Source organism: Aedes aegypti, chromosome 2 (genome assembly GCF_002204515.2).
Source record: "Aedes aegypti strain LVP_AGWG chromosome 2, AaegL5.0 Primary Assembly, whole genome shotgun sequence".
In the NCBI taxonomy this organism is placed as follows: Eukaryota; Metazoa; Arthropoda; class Insecta; order Diptera; family Culicidae; genus Aedes; species Aedes aegypti.
The window spans coordinates 445,048,107-445,060,723 of NC_035108.1; the positions used below are offsets into that span (position 1 = coordinate 445,048,107).

At 36.1% G+C, this 12,617-nt stretch overlaps 1 protein-coding gene across 2 annotated transcripts in view; it reads right to left on the bottom strand.

Annotated features, from left to right (window-relative positions):
* The window catches only part of LOC5565843 (multidrug resistance-associated protein 1), a 21,382-nt gene extending 10,299 nt beyond the window's left edge, over window positions 1-11,083 (bottom strand). For both annotated transcript variants that reach the window (XM_021847936.1, XM_021847934.1), the window contains exon 1: window positions 10,604-11,083. In XM_021847936.1, the coding sequence (XP_021703628.1) occupies window positions 10,604-10,639 (36 nt within the window). In that variant the 5' untranslated portion in view covers window positions 10,640-11,083. The remainder of the gene's footprint in view (window positions 1-10,603) is intronic.
* Between the last annotated feature and the right edge of the window lie 1,534 nt (window positions 11,084-12,617).

The following is a 12,617-nucleotide window of genomic DNA, read 5'->3' on the forward strand; positions in this document are numbered from 1 at the left end:
ACCGGTTTCGGGCGCGATGTGGCCCATCTACGGGACAATGTCCGACTGATTGCGTTTTGTACGTTGTTCGTACACGTCCGAAGAGAAAAACTGCTACTGAAGTGTCGTATTCACCAGCTCGAACAGACACGAAACGATCGGAGGATCGTCTTCATTCATCAGCGGCCCTAGGTTATTGATGATGAACATTGATTCCCATGCGTTTAAGTGCGAGGCTTTTCGTATACTTTTGATGAGCTTCGCACTTTCCCAATCTATTTCGTGGTTGGAATCTAACGCATGAGCTGCCACACTGGATTCGTTACGTTTTTTGGATGCTACAGCATTTCTGTGTTCTTTGAGGCGAACTCTTACTTTTCGGCGGGTTTGGCCGATGTAAACTGCTGGACAGTCTTTACATGGGATCCGGTAAACTCCCGATTGCTCATCGGGTGGAACTTTGTCTTTAAGGTTACATAATAAGTCGCGCAAAGTTTTGTCGCTTTTATGAACGACGTGTAGGCCTTGTCGACGAAGTGTACTCTTAATCGAATTAGTAACCTTCGGGAAGAACGGTAAACTAATCCTCCTGATTTTTTCTGTATCTGGTTGAAGTGTTGTGATATTTTGTCGTCGTCTTTTACGTTTGTGTTTACGAAGTATTTTTTCTATAAACGATCTGTCGTATCCGTTTACCTCTGCAGCTACGTGGATTTGGCGTGTTTCTTTGTCAAACTCCTCTTGATCCATTGGTATATTATAAAGACGGTGTGCCATGGAATGAAATGCAGCTTGTTTTTGAGCGCCAAAGTGGTTGGAGTCTGAAGTGATGTAGCGATCGGTAGAGGTAGGTTTGCGGTAAATTCCAAATTTCAATGTGTTGTCTTCCTTTCTACTGATCAACAGATCGAGAAAAGGTAGTCGGCCATCAACTTCTTTCTCTACAGTGAAATTTATTGTGGCATGTTGAGAGTTCAACAAATTCAGCGTTTGGTCTACGTAGCGCTCTTTCACTGGGGCAAATATATCATCCACATAACGCCACCAAATTCTTGGAAATAATTTTTCTTTCTGAGCGTTAACCTCAAAGTCGCTCATAAAGACATCCGCCAGCAGAGGGGAAAGTTTGCTACCCATGCTGAGACAAAAAGTTTGCTGATAAACCTTTCCCCTGAAGGTGAAAAAATTCTGGTCCATACACACCTGAGCAACAGAAATATACACCTCGATGTGGTTTGGTGGGACTCTATTCCGTTCCAAATGCCGTCGGAGGCTTTGCAGAGCTTCGGGGACTGGTACGCTTGGAAATAATGCTGAAACATCAAACGAAACCAGAACCTCACCTCTCCTTAGCTGGAACCCTTCTAGTTTGTTCACTAGATCGACGGAATTTTTCACACTTTTTCCGTGCATCACAGGATACTTCTGCATTTCGTTCACAAGCCAAGCTGCCAATTTTTCCGTGGGCGTTCGGACGTTGGAGGAAATGGTATGCGACAGATCATTTATAGAAAAAATACTTCGTAAACACAAACGTAAAAGACGACGACAAAATATCACAACACTTCAACCAGATACAGAAAAAATCAGGAGGATTAGTTTACCGTTCTTCCCGAAGGTTACTAATTCGATTAAGAGTACACTTCGTCGACAAGGCCTACACGTCGTTCATAAAAGCGACAAAACTTTGCGCGACTTATTATGTAACCTTAAAGACAAAGTTCCACCCGATGAGCAATCGGGAGTTTACCGGATCCCATGTAAAGACTGTCCAGCAGTTTACATCGGCCAAACCCGCCGAAAAGTAAGAGTTCGCCTCAAAGAACACAGAAATGCTGTAGCATCCAAAAAACGTAACGAATCCAGTGTGGCAGCTCATGCGTTAGATTCCAACCACGAAATAGATTGGGAAAGTGCGAAGCTCATCAAAAGTATACGAAAAGCCTCGCACTTAAACGCATGGGAATCAATGTTCATCATCAATAACCTAGGGCCGCTGATGAATGAAGACGATCCTCCGATCGTTTCGTGTCTGTTCGAGCTGGTGAATACGACACTTCAGTAGCAGTTTTTCTCTTCGGACGTGTACGAACAACGTACAAAACGCAATCAGTCGGACATTGTCCCGTAGATGGGCCACATCGCGCCCGAAACCGGTCGACAGAAAGGTAATTTTTAAGTTTCCTTGACAATAGTAAGAACTATAAGTGTTATGTCTTGTCTCGCGTCGCGTTTCGTGAATGTTTACAATCTGGCTCTCTTTAAAAACGAAGCCAATAACATATTAGAAAAAAAAAATTGTTTGAGCATAACATGCAATACAAACAATCAAACAAGCAAACAAAATACATGTTCTACAGGAAATTCAATAATCGAAGCGCAAATGACACAATTACACAATAATTTTATATATTTAGCACAAATTTAACCTTCTTTTAATTGTTCTATTTTTTTTCTAAATTTGATGTAACCATAATTATAGGGATGAAAACTGTTAATTTTAAATTTTAATAAATTTCTCCTTCCTGTATGCATAGGCTGTTCTTTGGAGCTATATTTTTAGGTCTTTTTTGTTTCCAACTGACAGAAGGGCGGCAATCGACAACATTGATCTGCTCAAATTATTAGCGAAAAGAGAAATCGATTACTGCAGTTCCTTCGATGGGTTGTGCTTCTTTTCCCCGAATGTCGTTTCTCCGAACGCCAGTTCCCCGAATATCCCGTTTCCCCGACAAACCCACTTCGCCGAAAAGTTTTTAGCACTCATAATTGTCGTAACTTATTACATTTCAGGGTGGTGAACGAACTGACCATCTAATATGCACCCTTCTTTATTTAATTGGCGGTTCTTTCGAGTTTTACCGTCCTCAGCATTTTTGTCAACATGTGTATAATCGGGAATGACATAACACTTCCTTCTTTTGACTGTTTATCGTTCTTTATCGTCACCATTTTTCGAGGTAACCAGTCATTCGGAGAAATGGCATTCGGGTAAAAATAGCACAATCACTTCGATAATTCTGAACGCACTTTTCATATCTTTTCGTTTTATTATGTCGCAATAATTTTCGGCGTCCATTCTTCTATTGGTTTAATTATAAATTTTGCCTTCTTTTAAAAATAGGCTGTTCCTTATATATATACTGTCTTAAATTTTATTATTTAAAAAAACTAAATGTTAACCATTTTTATATTTTACTGTGTTATCGATTCTTGCCAGATGTGTTGTTAGAATGATAATTATTTTAGAACCTGCCAATATTCAACATATACTTTTTTGGGGCAAAAGCGTGATCTCCTTCCGAGATATGCTGGAAAAATTTTTATTTCAATCACAAATTTTCCCTTCTCTCGATAATAGACGATGTTTTTGATGTACACTTCCAAAATTAGAATTTATATTGAACCGTTGAATAGTTTTGCCACAAATGTTTTCTTTTAAAGATGTGTTGTTCTTTTGAGCTATGCTGTGAGAAGATTTTTTGGGTTAGAGCCTTAAACATTTTAAACGAAAAATAATCTGCTCTCGTATATTGGCTTTTTTTTGCATTAAATCGTATTGTATCTGTGGTTTAGAGCTTTTGATATTTAGCAAAAAAAATCCTTTCTTTTATCAAGTAATTTTCATCGAGTGTTACGTCCATACTGGGACAGAGCTAGATCTGCAACGAAATATTTTATGAGCGCTCCCTTGATGAATAACTGCGAACTTTTTTTTACCAATTTACTGTTTTCAAATATGTATGTCGCAACAAGCTCAAAGACACTCTATGTTCTGAGATGTAGAGACCCGTCACGAAATTTATTTAGAAATGCTCTCTAATGTCACAACAATTTTTGTACTTCTTAGTTTGAAAAATCTCTGAACGAACACCACGCTTGTTTAGAACCTACCAAAATGTTTTGCAATGGGCTCGGTGGTGTTGATCTCAATAAAAGCTATAAAAATGTCGATATTTATTTTAAGTCAATCATTATGCTAAACGACCTTATGCCAAACGACTTTATGCCAAACGAGGTACAATCATGACCAATATGGTGCCTTCTATGTATTCTCCAATATTTTTTTTCAAACATTGCTCTTTTGCATATGTAAGAATCATATCTAAAATTGCATTAGTGATTAGATGATTAGATGAATTTTTTTTAAGAACTGCTTAGAGTATGTTTTATTGAATTCCTTGCCATTTTTATGGTATTTTCAGTACCTATTAAAAAATTATCAAAAAAATAAATGCTCAAAAAGCTCTTTTAGGAATACAAACCGGGAAAAGGTTATACCGATATACTCACACACTTAGATTTTTTTCACCAGCTCAGCTGTGCGAATCTCCGTTTCCCAATTTTAACCGAGATTCAGCTAGCAAATGGTCCGGTTGCTTAGTAACGAAGCATGATTAACTGATTACTCGGCTTTTATTTCTCGAGATCCCAGGAAATTTGTTTGCTGACTCGTTTAACTCGTTTAACTCGTTTAAAATTAGCCGAGATTACCAAATTAAGTATGCATATGGATACCACCTAAAATTATTGAACATTTCGAATGATATGCCTCCTATTCGGGAGTTCTAATGTGGAATGGGACACCTCCTGGATGCCATTTTTTGAAAATCTCCAGAGAAATAAGTATATTGAATATCTTGAGAGATAGTTTTTTTCTGATGCTTTGGCTGAATTTGGAAAGATTCTTGATCGATCCCATGAGGAATTCTCACTGTAATTCCTGAAGGATTGTCAAAAGAAAATATCGGATATTTCAGAGAATTCAGATATTTCTGGAAGTGTGAAGAGTAGAGAAATATTTATTGGTATTTAGTGGAATCTCAACTAAAATTAGTGCAGATGTAAACATTCTCGAAGCTTTTTTTATACGGTTTTATGCTGAGTAAATGCGCTATACATACGGACGAAAGCTTTAATGCGATCCTTTTACCAACAAATCTGGCGAATCTACTCATCTATTTTTAGGCTGTGTTGGCAGCTCTTATGCATACCGGTAATTGCTTTGTCTCGACTGTTATAGGACAAGTAGCTGTACAACTTCTCCGGAAGGCGCTTTGTCAACCAGTTTGACACTGTTGAATAATGTTTATACAGCTTCACTGTACTATCGATTAAACATTATTTTCAAGTTGTTTCACAACTTCCGGAACTCAATTCATAAATATCTGAATTTGATGTTTCCAAAGTTACACAATCATAGTACCGTAATCCGGGGCAACATTGATCAGTTTTTTGGAAACTTCTTGAATATTTCATCTTAAAATGCAAATGTTGCAAGTATTATATTTTAAAAACAAGTACTGCCACCTATAGCACGTGACTATGTACTGTATTTTGTTTTTTGAAAGAATTAAGCATGTTTAATAAAATATTTTAAGTGATATTTTAATTTAGCTGATATGGGGTAACATTGATCATCTTTGTAAACAACGTTCGGTAATATTCAAAATGTCATTACTTATTTAAATCATGGCTTCTGAAGCCGAATATGAAGGCCAAACGATTACAAGTAATTTACTTTTTGAGTTTATTCAAAAATTAAAAACACTTCGAATCGCGGAAAACGCCTAAGAGTAGGCAATTTTCTTAGGAAATTCTACTTTCTTAACAGTGATTCGTTAATGTTGCCAATTTGATTATTCTTTTAAAAATTTTGACAACAGAATCGTTTCCGGAGATGTCAGTTTTAGTAATAACCACATTTCCCTTGCTTATATCGCTTGAAGAATTTATGTGAGACATGAATTTTCGGTATTGTCATCGTTAACCATTGAAATCGTTATTTCGAAAAATTTACTAGTATACCCATGAAGTAAACGCAATTTTTGCAAAAATCGTAATTTTCATTAGCTCATGAATATAAGAAGCAGAAGCGCAATTCATGCTTTGGAAATGTTGCGTCCATAAATGATGATACGAGCTTCCCAACTAACAATTCAGAGCCACAAACAAGCATGCATGTTTTATTATTGTTCAATAATGGTAATGACAGCTGAATAAAAATTTTGCTCTATAAAAAGCTGAAAAGGTGCTTTTTTAACACAAACTTAGGTCAATGTTCAACGTTATGCATTAGAATGAACAAAAGTTGAATCGCCACTTATTAAACGTTTCCAAAGATTCTCATTCGACTAGTCAAGATTGTTTTACTAATGAGCTGAACAAGACATGTTTACCCCAATTAAAAAGCCAATATTCCACTAAACAAATGTATATGTATAAAAGGATATTCAGAAGACGAACTAACGTTTTACTTGTGTCGCACTGCAGCTATTTCCACATGTTTTACACAAGCATGAATAAGAGCTGAATAAGAATCTTATAGAATCCTAACTCAGCTTCAGTATATTATAAGAATAGTTGATCTAATAGAGGCCAAAATGATGATTAACAAACACATTGTTCAGCAATAAATAAGCCTTGTAATAGCGATCACACTATAGCTAAATTTCATTCCGAGTTCCGAATGCATTACAAAGCTTATAACTTATGCTTTCTCGAAACTTTTTAAATAGCTGTTCACAAAATATACATGGTCAGCCTCCAGAAATGTAGGATTAATTTGAAAAACAAAAAAAAAAAACATTTGAGCTAAGTATTCCTAGTAGGAGCGAAGTACTGACAAACAAAGCATGATTTTGACTTGATTGACATAAAAGATCTGAAGAAAACATTAAAATTTTGTTTGTTCTTTGTATGTAGTTAATTTTAGATGTCATTTCCAGATCTTTTATATATTATATCTATAAAGTTAATATCACTTTTAGCTATCCATATTATGGGCCCTATTTTGTAAGTTGAGTCGATCGAAATGACTCGACTGGAGTCACTATCGACCAAAATAATCGCTCGACTCAACTCTGTCACTCGAATTTTTCGACAGTTGTCACTTTATGTGACTGGATTACTATGGGAGTCGAAGGGTGACATCTGAAATAAGCATGCTTACTTTGATCGGCAGTGACTACAGATGAGTCGCATAAATCTGCTCGATTTCCAAAATAGACCCCTATAATTTGCTATTGATAAGCTTTTTTCGCCTGCTCGGGATGTTGTTCCGTACAAGAAAAGTTTAAAATTCTTTGACAAAATTGATTAAATAAATTTCGCCCTCAGAATACTTCAAATGATTTAAATATATTCATACAGAAGACTATTTATTTAATGCATAATAGGTTTATGAAAAATACAAATCAATAATATAATTAATAATTACAAAAGTAATTTATAAAATAAATGAATTTCAATTTAAGTTGATGAGTCATTCAAATTTAAGTTTTGAACAAACTGAATTTTATTATGAAATTAGATTAAGGTGAAGATGCATCGAAACCAAACCTCAAATTTTCAAGAACACAAATCTAGAGAACTAAACATCCGTTCAAGCTGAAAACTTAATCGATTGGTTACCACCAGCGTGTGAACAATCGATTAGGTTTTCAGCTCGAACCGCTGCGCTGTCTGGTTCCCTAGATTTGTGCTCTTGAAAATTTGAGGTTTGGCTTCGATGCATATTCATCTTAATCATTTCAGACTGATTTCACTTCGTGTAAAAAAAAAGTTTTGACCATCATTGACATAAATTTTCTCACTGTGCGCTAAAAATAGCCGACTGAACTCAGCATGGATCAGCACTAAACAGCAACTGAATAATATGCTTGTTCAGTTGTTAATTAGCATACCATGTGTTGATTAGACGATGTCGAATAGAAGCACAAACATGATCGATATTCAGCTATGAGAGGTTTATATTTTGCAGTGGACGATTTATTAATCAATTCTAGGATGGCGCAGATGGCAAGGCACACCGCTGACGATTGGAAGGTCTCGAGTTCGAATCCAGTATCCATACGATTTTTAAATATGGTTGTTATATCATGATGATTGTGTGCACTACATTTGAAGCGCTAGACAAATATCGTTTTGGTTTTTATTTGTTTTTAATTATTTTTGGACCAGTCGTATAAAAGCTAAACTAAGTTCTTGTAAAACGTTTTAAAAGCTGAAAAATAAAGTTGGAATTCAACGACATGCTTTAAAGTTTCTCCAAATTTGTGTGAACAACGGTTGGCCATGAAAATTATTAAAATGTTATTAAACATGAGCTGAATAAAACTGCTATAATGGTGTTTGTTAAATGAGTGAATGTTAGTTGGGTTATTACGAGATCAGTCATTCCGATCAATGTTACCCCGCTGATCAATGATACCCCGGATTACGGTACCCGCCACCGCTTGGCATCGAACTCACGATCTCTGCATGCCCAATTTTCTTCAAAATCGAAAACGGTTCATTTAATATTGTATAATGCTTTGTATAAGCAGTAAAAGCGATAAAAGACGATATGTAGTCAGCTTAGTTTTGTAGCTGCAAAATGTTTGTGTTATAGCCGTATTAATGCTAATCGACCTGTTTTTACACCCAGTTCCACTACCACTGCGTCTACGCCAGTTCAAGCGGGAAGAGTGAAGGGGTGGTAATTTTTATGGCCGAGAGGCTTGCTGTTTGGTTTGCAGACTGCCTATGTATCGGGCGTAGGAAAAGGCGTGCTATAATGATATGGAAGGATAGAAGCGCAGGTTAACGTATTTTTGCTCTTCTCGGTTTCTAGCAAACCGAACTGCAATAGATCTACTGTAATATATTAAGAGGGGAAGACAGAAACAAGTGAAATATACAGCTACAAAGTACGAGGAAAGCGACAGGCCTGGGATTCAAAATTCATAATTTGGATTATGGTCGTCACTTTAATTGACATATTTAAACTTTTGAATATTAAGGTATTCATATTCTGACGGAGTACAACATCCTTAGCGTTAAGGCCCAAACACAATAGCGGAATGGCTACGGAAAACGGAACCATTTCACCAGCATGCACTATATCATGCTTGTTGACGCAGTGTTGGTTCACTTTCATTCATTGACAGCTCATATTCGAGATGGTTTGATCCATTCTGGCTGAACCGGTTCCGCTCCCATTGCCACTCCGCTATCATTGCGTTTTGGTTTTTAGGAAAACCTCCACAATGCATTTGGCATTCATGTGACAATATTTGGTACCACGGCCTTACTCTAGCACTGAGAAGAGGCTTCCGGAAGTGTTCCTATGTGACATGGGTAGTAAAGTGTACTTATGCGTTTTTCAAAAACTTCATATTATTGATACCATTTTTCTTAACAAAATGCTTGAGAAAGACGATGATTTCTATATTGGGTTTCCTTTTTAATTTTCATTACATGGTTTAGGGAAGATTCATTCATTCCATTCTTTTTCGAAATCCATCTCATCGTATTGAAAAATATTCTTTGAGTAAAATATTACTTCATACTTGAGATAAGCTGGCAATTTCTCATGACGAAAATGAAAAGGTCGATTTTTTTCTTTTATAAGTCGCCCATCGTAAAAATGTACAGTTGTTGCTGCTATGCTTGTAGGGAACCCTCTTATTGAAGCGAATTGCTTTTCGTGGCTACTAAATCTAGCAAAAATGTATAATGAAGTTTAATAAAAGTATTGATTATTTTATTGCATACGAGATTCAACAACGATTTTGTTGAATCTTGAATATATATTTTGAAAACATCAAAATATTTTTCATGAAATGCTTGATTATCAATCATCAAATACTAAATGCCCAGTTACTCGTATTTTTGAATAATTACATGAGAAGAGAATGATCTTGTTTTGCTAGTATCGATTGTTTGAATATTCATATACTAGTCAGTACGATATTGTTTGAAACTTGTGGAAAAATATTTGATTCCAATGTTTGTTTTGCCAGGTCTCGCATTTTCCGGAGATAAATACATAAATTCGGAAGTGATTTGGACCAATTAAATTTTGATATGAAATGAAATCAAAATGTCCATTTACCACGCTTGAAAACAGTAAATATACACAAAATTTATGCATTTTTGTGTAAATCCGACTTTTTATACATGTAATTATTTAATTTCCATGAAAATTGAAAATAATACTGGAACAACAACTGTTACACTGTTAGTAAAAGCACCAGTAATTTGTGTGCCTAATTTACACCTTGTCATTATGGCTTCATCTTTAAGCTAGAGTAACACAATGAAAATTTTACCACACATGAGCTTGACCTGAAGGTCCCATAGACCACGCATTTTCACTTGCCCCAGAGTACCTTATAGAACATACAATTTTCATACTGAGCAGCTCACGATTTTTTTATTTAACTTTCCAAATCACTATCATTTTAAAAATGTTCACAAACAGTAATCGCGTCATCTAAATTGTTTCAGAAATTCATAGAATTGTCCTCGGCATAACATACATGGTGGAATAAAGCACCATAGATAAATAAGAAAATTTCATTTTTCATACTGATTTAAATTTCGATTAAAGCATGGTTTTACTTCACTGATCAATGTTTCGGTTCGTATTTGATACGTGCACATTTTTGTTTTGTTAAGAGATTTCCTGTGAATAGAATGGGTAATGGATAGAATCTATCATATTATCGATATAAGTTTTTCCAACTATAACAATTTTCCGGAAACGTTTCACTACTGTTTGAAAGCCTCAGTCAGTTTGATTACCCGTACCTTCAGCGCTACATCTACATTACATTCGTATTGCTAAGAGTGCACTCACCCAAAAAGGACCTCCACAAAACTCTTCGAACGTCATCGAAGACTAACAGCTGCACTGCAATCAATTATTTTTCCCCAACACGAATTTCACAACTGAAACCAATCACCAAAACAGTTTGTTCACACTTCGGGTGGCACTGGGCGTTTGCTTGGTGGATTTCCCATTCACAATGTAGTCACAGTCCATCTATCAACGCCTTTTCAGGGCTCCACACCTTTGACGCAAAAATCGGGTATAAACGCGTTCAATCACATGCACGATTAGAAGTTCGATCTCACGGCCAACAGTTGGCCGTTATCAATCCGCAAAGTCACGCTTCCAGCGCTCTCTTATCAGCCGCGATGAATCTCTTTTTGGCAATCTATAACCGTTCTGGAATTGAGTTCAGGCGACACTCGAAACACTACTTGGCTTCTTGGGCACGAGAAATGGATGTACGCTTCGTTCGGTTGTTTTTGATTGACTGAGTTGCTACCGGTGTTGACCCACGGATTTTAACTCTAGTATGTGGGAAGTCGCGGCGATAAGTACTTTTTCGATGGTATCGCGTGCGTTGATGTCTTGGTATTTTCTATACCTATTTCTGATGATAAGATAGGGGACGGGTGCCCTCCGAGGATATCGGTTAACCTGTTGTTGATGATGATACGCTGATAATGATTAGTCAAACCTTGAACGGTTGGGGATGTTACGGTAGGGGGGATAAGATTTGGTGGGGGTAATCAAAGCCCTTGCTCAATTTGGTATGAAAAATTAAATGAGGAGGATCTCATATGCTTTGGGAAGTGGTTTGAATGAAGTATTATAAAAAACAATTCATTGGGATGAGCTACCATTTGAACCAGACCAGAGGCAAAAGCCAGTGAAGTCACTTAATATGAATCAAGGCAATTTAAATTTTTGAAGAGTCCAAATCTGTAGATCAGGTAGTCTTGATGTAAGTTTAACTCAATCTTGACTTACAATTCAGTCATTTACACTCATTTGATCTAATTTTAATCTTGATTTATTTTCCAATAATACCTGACTAAACTTTCGATTGTTTTATAAATTATATAAAACAATAAAAATCTAAAGATTATTTTGAAACCCACTTATCTTGTACCTCATTGGCAACAGAGTAGCATCACATCATTGCCAGGTTTATTGTAGAGCTCCATCTTTGGCAACTTGTCTAGTTCTTCCGAACGTTTGGTGTTCTAAGGTCTTTGGCTTTGAACGAGATCGCCCACTTCTCTTATTTTCATTGCAACGAATTTTGACATCCTTCCGACATTCGCGCTTAATGACCAACCCACTGAAGTCTGCTGTATTTTATACGCTTAAAAATACGCCACATTATTAAAGTGAAGATGAATCGAAGCCACATCTCAAATTTTTAAGAGCACAAACCTGGAGATATCCATTCAAGCTACCGATGCACATTGGACCAAATCGACAATTTAGCCGGAAAAAAGTGTTTTCTCTGTTCTCGTCGATTTTAGACGTTCGATGTTTTCAGAGAAGTTATTCGTAATTGAGTTTTGCATCTTTTAAGAAAAAGGTTGAATAGGGTGGCCCTTATTTAAGTTAAAATTTTGACTCAAACTTTTTTGTTTGATGAAATTCGTGACTGCACTCTTCTGCAAACTTCTAGAAAATGTTATTTTGAACAAAAAAGTTAAAGACACTTTTGGTCTAACTTTTCATTTGAGCTAAGTAAATTTATTTTGAAAGTTTTAACATAGGGTGAACCCGAAAAACCAGTTTTTTTGGTCTAACTTTTTCATTTTCAGTTTTACGTGAATGTGGTCTTCAGAAGAGTTGCAGAGGAATTAAAGATACACATTTGCTGAACATCGCAAGTTTGTAATTCTTGTGATTTTAAAGTTAGAAGCAAATTTAAGTGAAAAACTATGAAATTTCTAGATGCCCATAACTCATGGAGTTGGTTCGATAAATTTTTTCTTTTAGTGGCATTCGAAGGGGCATACAATAGGCAACTTTTGCTGCAAAAACTGTGAGAACGTTATTT